Below are 12,377 nucleotides of genomic sequence, written 5' to 3'. Positions count from 1 at the left end.
TTGTCAAGCAAATAACCAGTCTCACGGTAATTGATCGATAATTAACATAAACACATTTAGCATCTCCTGGCTTGCACACATAGTATACAAGCCACTGATGCAGACCTTTGGAACATCTACATTTTAAAAAGTCTATTAAATCCATGTAATATAGCCTACACCTTCACAATAAATCCATTATTTATTTTAGACAGGTCTAAAGAAACATGATATGAAGAAAATGTGTAGCATACTCTGAGTTGTCCTTATGTTAGGTCCTCCTCTGGCTATGCCATATGGCTGTGGGCTACACTAGTTAATTTAGCAGGCAAGATTCACTTAGAATTCTGTGGCATTATTATATCATATTTTATATAATGAAGAATACAATTGAACAAAGCTGAGTAAAATATAAGGGATATTTTCTCCAAACGATGAGGGAGTGCGCACATGCGCTGTTGAGCGGTTAAGCTCTACTGGATCGGTATCCCCCCACAGAATGGTTGAGCGAACTTAATCTAATGTGATTAGCATGAGGTTGTAAGTAACAAGAAAATTTCCTAGGACATAGACTTATCTGATAATGGCAGAAAGCTTAAATTCTTGTTAATCTAACTGCATTGTCCAATTTACAGTAGCTATTACAGTGAGCAAATACCATGCTATTGTTTGAGGAGAGTGCACAGTTATGTATTAATAAACCAATTAGGCAAATTTGGGCAGTCTTGATACACCATTTGAACAGAAATACAATGGTTCATTGAATCAGTCTAAAACGTTGCACATACACTGCTGCCATCCCTCTTTGGACACTGTGTTAACTAACCTCCAGACGAGCTTCAATGCCATACAACTCTCCTTCCGTGGCCTCCAACTGCTCTTAAACACAAGTAAAACTAAATGCATGCTATTCAACCGATCACTGCTCGCCCGTCCAGCATCAATACTCTGGATGGCTCTGACTTAGAATACGTGGACAACTACAAATACCTAGGTGTCTGGCTAGACTGTAAACTCTCCTTCCAGACTCACATAAAGCATCTCCAATCCAAAATTAAATCTAGAATCGGCTTCCTATATTGCAACAAAACATCCTTCACTCATGCTGCCAAACATCCCCTCGTAAAACTGACCATCCTACCGATCCTCGACTTCGGTGATCTCATCTATAAGATAGCCTCCAACACTCTACTCAACAAACTGGATGCAGTCTATCACAGTGCCATCCGTTTTGTCACCAAAGCCCCATACACTACCCACCATTGCGACCTGTACGCTCTCGTTGGTTGGCCCTCGCTTCATACTCGTCGCCAAACCCACTGGCTACAGCTTATCTACAAGTCACTGCTAGGTAAAGCCCCGCCTTATCTCAGCTCACTAGTCACCAAAGCAGCACCCACTCTTGGCACGTGCTCCAGCAGGTATATCTCCCTGGTCACCCCCAAAGCCAATTCCTCCTTTGGTCGTCTTTCCTTCCAGTTCTCTGCTGCCAATGACTGGAACGAACTGCAAAAATCTCTGAAGCTGGAAACACTTATCTCCCTCATTAGCTTTAAGCACCAGCTGTCAGAGCAGCTCACAGATTACTGCACCTGTACATAGCCCATCTATAATTTAGCCCAAACAACTACCTCTTACCCTACTGTATTTATTTATTTATTTTGCTCCTTTGCACCCCATTATTTCTGTTTCTACTTTGCACATTCTTCCACTGCAAATCTACCTTTCCAGTGTTTTACTTGCTATATTGTATTTACCTCGCCACCATGGCCTTTTTTTGCCTTTTACCTCCCTTATCTCACCTCATTTGCTCACATTGTATATATACTTATTTTTCTACTGTATTATTGACTGTAGGTTTTGTTTATTCCATGTGTAACTCTGTGTTGTTGTATGTGTCAAATTGCTATGCTTTATCTTGGCCAGGTCGCAGTTGCAAATGAGAACTTGTTCTCAACTAGCCTACCTAGTTAAATAAAGGTGAAATAAAAAAAATGAATAATGGCCAAAATAAAAATTGTGCCTAACCTGGAATAGTACATTCTGACCTTTCTCTACCATTTCAAAGATGATGATCTTTTACCAGATCTAATGTGTTATTCTCCTACATTACTTTCACATTTCCACAAACTTCAACATGTTTTCTTTCAAATGGTATCAAGAATATGCATATCCTTGCTTCAGGTCCTGAGCTACAGGCAGTTAGATTTGGGTTTGTCATTTTAGGTTAGAAAAAAAAGGGTCTGATCCTTAATTAACAAATAAATAGTCACTCCTAATTAGAGTTAATAATGTAACTTTAGTTGTTCTACAAACGTTGGGCTATATGTTTTGATTTTAATATATTGTAAGGCTACATGATTCAACTCTAATTATGATTTTAAAAACTCACATGAAAGGCATGAACTCTGCTTTGATTTTTGCGCAGGCTGTACACACTTCATCAGTCTCTCCTTCACAATTTGACAAGCACTTGATAATGCCTCAAATTTCCCGGCGGCAGCCCCTTTGTGTGGCCGTAATGCCGCCAAAAAAATCTATGTCTTTTGCGGCAAGTGGCCGAATATAATAATTAGAATTCGCTTCTCCCTGATTGCTGCATTCCCCGAAGCATCTCTCACTCACATGGCTCTCCATCATGTTATTGGGTCTTTCTCACAGGCTACAAGTGAAGACAGACACATCGGGGATGGAACTGCACATGTCCTTATCCAATTCCGAGGTGCATATTGGAAGAACTGTCCACGTTTACTTTTCATCAGCCAACAAGATGATTAGGCCTAACAAACAGCAAAAGCACTAGCCTATATCAATCTACTATCCATGTTAGAGCATTGGGCCAGTAACCGAAAGGTTGCTGGATCGAACCCCCGAGCTGACAAGGTAAAAATCTGTCATTCTGCCCCTGAACAAGGCAGTTAACCCACTGTTCCCTTGTAGGTCGTCATTGTAAATAAGAATTTGATCTAAACTGACTTGCCTAGTGAAATAAAGGCTAAATTAAAAATATATACATATGTAATGGTCTTCGTCGGGCGAAAGAGAGGAGGACCAAGATGCAGCGTGGTAAGTATCCATTTCAATAAGGATACTTGAAACAACAAACAAAAACAATAAACCGACAAATGAACGAAGACGAAACAGTCCCATATAGTTAACACGAACACAGGAACACACAAACAGGAACAATCACCCACAACCCACAATACAAAACAGGCTACCTAAATATGGCTCCCAATCAGAGACAACGACAAACACCTGCCTCTGATTTGAGAACCATATCAGGCCAAACACATAGAAATAGACAAACTAGACAAACAACATAAAATGCCCACTCAGATCACACCCTGACCAAACAAAACATAGAAACATACACAGCAAACTATGGTCAGGGCATGACAACATATTACAAAAGTTGACCTATTCTGTGTGAGAAATAAATATTCCAAACATAGTCTGGGACAGTTGTGGGATGCGATAGATCCCAAATTAAAACAACCACTAGCATCAGAAAAAAGTTTTTACGCAATGAGGCTGACGCAACAGATCAGAACGTTTAGTTTAAAATGTTGATAAACTATTAAGCAATTTCTTTACATTATAAGCGTAGCAATGCGCACACGGCAGTAGGCTATATGCACAAATGTTCCATTAGCGGGAAAACACCATTATCAAAAGTGACCGCATACGTGATTATGCATGTAATGCTTTTATTATAAAGGCCTGTCATTTACTGCAGCACAACATTGAGATGTAGTTTTCACAACACCAAGAGGTTTCCACTAATCACCTTTAGGATGTGTATGATCACATTTCCTCTAACCGCTGAAGGTTTCTGCTTTAGATAACTGTAATGCCAGCCTAGCAACATTTTAGTAATGAGGCAAATGCCTTTGGAGAAAGTGTGTGTTTGTGTATGTGTGTTTGTGTGTGTCTTCATTCATTTGTGTGTGTGTGGGATACAAAGGCCTTTTGATGTCACTGGGCCCTGTTTTGTGCTAGTTAATAAACCACTGCAGTTGAAATCATCCTTTCTCCCTAAACTGCAGTCCTCAGCAGCTCCATGTAGCCTAGCCTGCTGCAGCTTGGTGACACTGCAGAAGACTGGTCTGCAGGGCATGGCTTCTCCATCTGTTTACGGCTATGTCTGTCTCCGTCTGCTCAAACGTTCCTCACAGTAGCGCTGTGTCTGGCAGTGGCGGCGTCCCAAATGTCACCCTATTACCTACAGTTGAAGTCGTAAGTTTACATATACCTTAGCCAAATACATTTTAACTCAGTTTTTCACAATTCCTGACATTTAATCCTAGTAAAAATTCCCTGTTTTAGGTCAGTTAGGATCACCACTTCATTTTAAGAATGTGAAATGTCAGAATAATAGTAGAGAATGATTTATTTCAGCTTTTATTTCTTTCATCACATTCCCAGTGGGTCAGAAGTTTACATACACTCAATTAGTACTTGGTAGCATTGCCTTTAAATTGTTTAACTTGGGTCAAACATTTCTGGTAGCCTTCCACAAGCTTCCCACAATAAGTTGGGTGAATTTTGGCCCATTCCTCCTGACAGAGCTGGTGTAACTGAGTCAGGTTTGTAGGCCTCCTTGCTCGCACACACTTTTTCAGTTCTGCCCACACATTTTATATAGGATTGAGGTCAAGGCTTTGTGGTGGCCACTCCAATACCTTGACTTTATTGTCCTTAAGTCATTTTGCCACAACTTTGGAAGTATGCTTGGGGTCATTGTCCATTTGGAAGACCCATTTGCGACCAAGCTTTAACTTCCTGACTGATGTCTTGAGATGTTGCTTCAATATATCCACATAATTTTCCTCCCTCATGATGCCATCTATTTTGTGAAGTTCACCAGTCCGTCCTGCAGCAAAGCACTCCAACAACATGATGCTGCCACCCCCGTGCTTCACGGTTGGGATGGTGTTCTTCGGCTTGCAAGCATTCCCTTTTTTCCTCCAAATATAACGATGGTCATTATGGCCAAACAGTTCTATTTTTGTTTCATCAGAYCAGAGGACATTTCTCCAAAAAGTACGATCTTTGTCCTCATGTGAAGTTGCAAACCGTAGTCTGACTTTTTTATTGGCGATTTTGGAGCAGTGGATTCTTCCTTGCTGAGCGGCCTTTCAGGTTATGTCGGTATAGGACTCGTTTTACTGTGGATATAGATACTTTTGTACCTGTTTCCTCCAGCATCTTCACAAGGTCCTTTGCTGTTGTTCTGGGATTGATTTGCACTTTTCGCACCAAAGTATGTTCATCTCTAGGAGACAGAACGCGTCTCCTTCCTGAGTGGTATGACGGCTGCATGATCCCATGGTGTTTATACTTGCGTACTATTGTTTGTACAGATGAACGTGGTACCTTCAGGCGTTTTGAAATTGCTCCCAAGGATGAAACATACTTGTGGAGGTCTTGGTTGATTTCTTTTGATTTTCCCATGATGTCAATCAAAGAGGCACTGAGTTTGAAGGTAGGCCTTGAAATACATCCACAGGTACACCTCCAATTGACTCAAATGATGTCAATTAGCCTATCAGAAGCTTCTAAAGCCATTACATCATTTTCTGGAATTTTCCAAGCTTTTTAAAGGCACAGTCAACTTAGTGTATGTAAACTTCTGACCCACTGGAATTGTGATACAGTGAAATAATCTGTCTTTAAACAATTGTTGGAAAAATGACTTGTGTCATGCACAAAGTAGATGTCCTAACCGACTTGCCAAAACTATAGTTTGTAAACAAGAAATTTGTGGAGTGGTTGAAAAACRAGTTTTAATGACTCCAACCTAAGTGTATGTAAACTTCCGACTTCAATTGTATGTAGTGAACTACTCTGGTAAAAAGTAGTAGTCTATGTAGGGAATAGGGTGCCATTTCAGACACGGCCAGTGTGTTTGTCTGCCTGCTTTTATATATCTGGTCCAAGGATCCGTCAAAGGTTTTGCACTATAGGCTCTGGACAAAAGTAGAGCACTATGTAGGAAATATGGTGCCATTTTAGATGTAGCCAGTGTATCTGTTTATTTATAAGAGAGTGTGGCTGGCAGATTATGTCTAGCATTAGACTGACATGGCAGCCAGCAAAAGATAGATCCTGATTAGACTTTATTAAAAGCCCAGTGCAGTCAAAAATGTTATTTCCTGTGTTTTATATTTATTTCCTCAGTGTCAGGTTGGAATAATACCATGAAATTGTGAAAATTATGAAAATGCCCTTTTATTGTAAGAGCTGTTTGAAAATACTGCCTGAAATTTCCACCTGTTTTGGAGGGATGGAGTTTTGGACTGCCTTTTGACATCACCAGACGGTAAATAATTTAATAGACAATAACAAAGAGTTACAAACCTCTCTGCCAATAACAGCTAGTTTTCAGTTCCCCCTCCCCACTCAGACCACTCCCAGACAGTCCTAGCTACATTCTTCCTTGATACATTGCTCTTTGCTATTTTGTACCATTTTAATTTTAAACAATCACAGTAAGGTACTTAATTGTTACCCAGAAATGATTTGTTATTGAGATAAAAATGTCTGCTTTGGACCTTTGACACATGGCATTTAGTCAGTGTGTGTTTTAGTATGATATGTGGGAGTGCTGTGGTCTATCCCAGTAATAGATTTTTATAGATGCAGCTCTCTGCAGGCTCCTCACTGCTAAAAGATTCTGTTTCATATGTACATGCACACACGCGTATGCTTTCTCTCTCTTTCCATAAAGCAGCGATGCCTGAAGCGCTGCTGTGTAATTTGTGTTTCAATCAATGGCAGGAGGTGACAGGTGGCAGGATCTACACACACACACACACACACACACACACACACACACACACACACACACACACACACACACACACACACACACACACACACACACACACACACCACACACCCACACAGGGATGGGCAAACATTGCAAAATGCCATAAAGATCAATGTATCAAAATCAACTACAAAATTATTGTATTTTGAAATGTATTGAATTAAAATACATGTATTTTCGGGGTCATGTCTAGATGGGCTACAGCTTAACCTAATTCTCCTAACTTTCTACATTAATTCTCCTAACCTGCTATGAAAAGTCAATTTTGACAAAAGCTGTATCCCTTCTAGACAAAACTGACAATACTCAGCAGACTTTTCAATTGTCCTTTTTTACATACACATTTATATTTAGTTCATTTATCAGACACTCTTATCACTTGATCATGCAACCAGACTTCTGACACCAATGCAGGGGGAAAGGGGGCAACAAAATGGTGAACCGCTATAAGAATGGTATAGAAAAGTATTTCGTATTTTGAAAATACAAATTACAGCTTGTGAAAGTATCTTCTTACAAAATACATTGGATTGTAGTTCAACCCAGTGTATTACCAATATCAGAAACAGAGAGAGATTGGTAAATAAGTGCTGGCTCTCTGTGAAAGATCAGATTTCATAAGGGTTAACATGATTGTCTGAAGCGATGCTGAGTGAGAGAGCGTGTGAAAGAGAGAGAGAGAGAGATTGCTCTCTGGGCCTGATGATAAAGACTTGATTTGATCAAGGCCCTGCCTTGGTTCTTTCTAGATATAGTTTCCCTGCAGCCCACGGTTGTTCTGAGCACGCCCAGTGTACCAGGGGTGAAACCCCGCCTCCTACCCTTCCCTTCTGGTTGATTGAAAGTTCAAACTCTGGCTTCGTCACTCCCAGCTCAGAGAAACTACAGGGGACTAAAGACAGGGTCTGGGATACTGCTGTGACTGAATGATTGATACGGACACATGCACGTGCAGGCACACGCACGCACATATGCACACACACACTGATAGACTGTCAGAGTGACTGACTGACTGACTGACTGACTGACTGACTGACTGACACAGAAACACACAGACTTGTTCTCATTGATCATTTGACAAAATGTAAACAAAGGCCTTGTGTTAAATATGCACTCCTCAATAATATGTGTAACAGCCTCCTTCTCCCTCCAGCCCTCTCCATTACTATGGTCCAGCAGGGCTTATGGCAACAATACGAGATCTCGACTACATCCCAAATGGCACCCGATTTCCAATATTGTGCACTGCTTTTGACCAGAGCTCAATTGGCCCTGGTCAAAGTATTGCACTAAATAGGGAATAAATACAGTATATTGCACTACTATTGAGCAGGGCCTTTTACTGAGGAGTGGCTTCCGTCTGGCCACTCTACCATAAAGGCCTGATTGGTGGAGTGCTGCAGAGATTGTTGTCCTTCTGGAAGGTTCTCCCATCTCCAAAGATGAACTCTAGAGCTCTGTCAGAGTGACAGAGCGAGAGAGAGTGAGAGAGAGAGAGATTGCTCTCTGGGTCCCCCGACTGTTCAGGTTGGCCGGGCAGCCAGCTCTAGGAAGAGTCTTGGTGGTTCAAACGTCTTCCATTTAAGCGTGATGGAGGCCATTGTGTTCTTGGGGATCTTAAATGCTGCAGACATTTTTTGGTACCCTTTTCCAAATCTGTGCCTTGACACAATCCTGTCTCAGAGCTCAACGGACAATTCCTTCAACCTCATGGCTTGGTTTTTGCTCGGTCAACTGTGGGACCTTATATAGACAGGTGTGTGCCTTTCCAAATCATGTCCAATCAGTTGAATTTACCACAGGCGGACTCTAATCAAGTTGTAGAAACATCTCAAGGATGATCAACGGAAACAGAATGCACCTGAGATCAATTTCGAGTCTCATAGCAAAGGGTCTGAATACTTCTGTAATTAAGGTATTTCTGTTTTTTGCTTGTCATTATGGGGTATTGTGTGTAGATTTCTGAGAAATAACAAATATTTATCAATTTTAAAAATAAGGTTGTAATGTAACAAAATGTGGGAAAAGTCAAGGGGTCTGAATACTTTCTGAAAGCACTATATGTGTCTGTGTGTTTTGCCTGTTTTCAGAGTAATAACACGCAGGAAAATAATAACAGAATCATATTTGTGAGCAGTGATCAATAGTGGCTGGTACAGACTGGCTAGATGGAGGAAAAACAAAACAAGTTAGACAAGATTCATTACGTCTCAGTACAAATGAGAAACTTAATGAAGTAAGGACGGACACATTCAGTTGCAATTACTGCCACAGACCATAAACGGACATGAAATTAAAGATGTAGCCTGAAAATGATGTCCTCAACTCGTGTTTTGTTGATGAAATGAAACAAGAATGTCTGGGATGACTACACCTTTCTTTCCCAACCCAGAGAGTGTTGGGGTTGTGTGTGTGTGTGTGTGTGTGTCTGTCTGGCTGTGTGTGTCTGTGTGGCTGTAAACAGTATACTGTACAGTATAAGTATGGTTGGTGAGTGAAACTACCTAGGGCCACTTGGTCCTGTGTCACTTAGTTCCAAAGGTTAGTCAGAGGTGAAGACCACACCCTCCATGTCCCCTGTTCCCCTTCCATCCTCTCCTAATGGCATTCGTTCTGTTATGTAATAGCCATGACACTAACGGTGGCTGTGTGTGTGTGTTTGTGGCAGCAGCTGTCAATTATCAACCAGGTCTATGGGCCAGGCCACCACTCTCACTCTGACTCTCACTCTAACTCTCACTCCCACTCTTGAGTCTCACTCTCACTCACCCTCTTACAGTATTTGCCTGAGAGGGGGAGAGGGGAGAGAGAGAGAGGGGAGAAGGGGGCGTCACTCCATTCTTCTTACAGTATCTGCCTGAGATAGGGGGAGAGGTAGAAAGCGCTGGAGAGGGGGAGAGATATAGGATGTGATATTTTTTATTTTATTTATTTAACCTTTATTTAACTAGGCAAGTCGTTTAAGAACAAATTCTTATTTCAATGACGGCCTACCCCMTTCACACCCTAACCCGGACAACGCTGGGCCAATTGTGTGCCGCCCTATGAGACTCCCAATCACGGCCTGTTGTGATACAGCCTGGAATCGATCCAGGGTCTGTAGTGATGCCTCTAGCACTGAGATGTAGTGCCTTAGACCGCTGCGCCACTCGGCAGAAAAATAAAGAGAGGGAAAGATAAGGAGAGGATGAGGGAGAGAAGGTAATAGGATGAGAGGGAGATATAGAGGGTAGTAGGATGAGAGGGAGATATAGAGGGTGATATAGAGGGTAGTAGGATGAGAGGGAGATATAGAGGGTAATAGGATGGGAGAAAGAGGGGGCAGGGACAGAGATGGTAAAAAGGGATGAAGACATGAAAGGCAAAGAGAGAAAGGAGGACAGTAAGACCAAGACACGATAGCGTGAGAGAGGATGATGACTGATCGAGAGGTAGACGAGGAGAGATATGGAGGGAAAGAAGGAGTTAGAGTTGTAAAGCCTGGATAATCAGGGTGATCCGTCTTGTTTTATTGAAGGAGCCCCTAGCTCAGTTTATCCCATGTGTCTGTGAACTGCAAATATCATCATTTATCACTCCTGTTTACCAACAAGATGCTCCTAGTGAGGCAAGCCAACACCAGGTGCCATATGTTTGAAACGTCTCAGAGTAGGAGTGCTCATTTAGGATCAGTTTTGCCTTTTAGATCGCAATGAATAACATTTTACAGACAATGGGAACCTGACCCTTGATCAGCACTCATACTCTGAGATACTTGATACGTTATTCGGTCCCAGTTCTCTTGCTCAATGTAGATTTTATATGTGATTTATAAGCAATTTGTTCCATTGATTGTCTATTAAGTATTTTTGTTAGTAAAACCAGTCAGTCACTGCTCAATTGATTTGAGTGAATTCAGTTGTTGGAGTATGTATAGTATATTGTTAATACAATATTAATATTGTTAATACTTATTTCCTCTTTAATGCTGCCATAGGTCCAGGAGTGGCTCTGTCTGAACTGCCAGATGCAGAGAGCTTTGGGAATGGACATGGAGACACCTCGCTCCAAGAGCCAGCAGCAGATCCACTCTCCGTCCCACCAAGCCAAACTAGAGCCCATCTCTGAACCTCAAACTCAGCCCCCACCCCAGTCCCAAGCCCAACCTCAGCCCCAGTCCCAAGCCCAAGCCCAACCTCAGCCCCAGTCCCAAGCCCCACCTCAGGCACAGCCTCTAACCCAGCACCAGGCTCTGACACAAGCCCAGCCCCCATCAGGCCCTAACAGACAGACTGGTCCAGGCCCAGGCCAGACCCCTCAGCAGCAGAGAGGTCCAGGGGGTCCAGTTCCAGCCCAGGGCCAAGGTCAGGGTGGGGCTCGTCTCCCCCCAGGAGCCATCCCTCTCCCAGGCATGGCCAAAGCCCCGTCCCAGCCTGACCTCCGTGGCCTTCCCGCCCACCAGCCCCTGCCCCTCCGCCAGGACCACACCCGCAGCGCAGGGAGCTCCCCATCCCGCCAGCCCCCGCCCCCGGCCGCCGCCCCCGAGCAGACCTTTGGGAAGCTGTTTGGAGGCTTAGGTGAGATCAAGTTCATAGGGCTTCACTTCTGAGCGACACTAACTGGTGGATCAGTCATGAGGGCTTCAACTTCTGGAGCCGACACTAACTGGTGAGATGAGTCAGTAGGGGCTTCAATTCTTGGAGCGACCTTATACGGGTGAGATGCAGTCATAGGGCTTCTCACTTCTGGAGGCCGACACTAACTTGGTGAGATCGTGCCATAGAGCTCTCAGCTTTCTGGGTCGACACTAACTGTGTGAGATTCAGTCATAGAGCTTCACTCTTGGAGCGACACTACGTGGGTGAGGATCAGCCTAGGGTTCACTTCTGGAGCGAACACTAACCAGGTGAATCAGTCATAGGGCTTTTACTTCCTGGAGCGACCTAACGGTTGAGATCAGTCAGTAAGAGGCTTTCATTTTCCCACTTCTGGAGCGACAGCTACTGGTGTGAGATTCTAGGGTACTGAGGCGACACTATGGGCAAATTCGTTCGGGGCTTCATGGGCGCACTTAACATGGTCTGAGATCAGTCACTAAGGAGCCATTTCTCGGAGTGAGACACTAACTGGTGGATCAGTCAGGGCTTCTCTTGGAGGCGACACTAACTGGTGAAGATCAGTTCACAGGAATTCTGGAGTGAACTAACTGGTGGAGATGCAGTACAGGACATTCTGGAGCTACACTGAGACTAGGGTGACGATCAGTCACAGGTCATTTCTGGAGCTGACACTATAACTGGTGACATCAGTCACAGGACATTCTGGGCCACACTAACTGTCGACATCAGTCACAGGACTTTGCTGGAGCCACACTAACTGGTGAAATCAGTCTCAGGAGGACTTCTGGTGAGCCACGCTAAATGGTGAGCATCAGTCACAGGACATTCTGTGAGCCACACTAACTGTGACGGATCAGTCACGGAATCAGCACTTGGTGTCATGCGACATTTGGCCAACACTAGGTGAAGCATAGGAGGATCCACACAGTGTCAGCAGGATATTCTGGAGCCACATCAACTGATAC

General features: G+C 43.2%; 1 protein-coding gene across 1 annotated transcript in view; it reads left to right on the top strand.

Annotated features, from left to right (window-relative positions):
• The window catches only part of LOC111970730 (protein bassoon-like), a 56,619-nt gene extending 45,217 nt beyond the window's left edge, over nucleotides 1–11,402 (top strand). The window contains exon 3 of the mRNA XM_023997500.2: nucleotides 10,791–11,402. Coding sequence (XP_023853268.1) covers nucleotides 10,791–11,402 — 612 coding nt within the window. The remainder of the gene's footprint in view (nucleotides 1–10,790) is intronic.
• Nucleotides 11,403–12,377: the final 975 nt, after the last annotated feature.

Source organism: Salvelinus sp. IW2-2015, linkage group LG11, assembly GCF_002910315.2.
Source record: "Salvelinus sp. IW2-2015 linkage group LG11, ASM291031v2, whole genome shotgun sequence".
Taxonomy (NCBI): domain Eukaryota; kingdom Metazoa; phylum Chordata; class Actinopteri; order Salmoniformes; family Salmonidae; genus Salvelinus; species Salvelinus sp. IW2-2015.
This window is presented reverse-complemented; position numbering and strand designations above follow the sequence as displayed.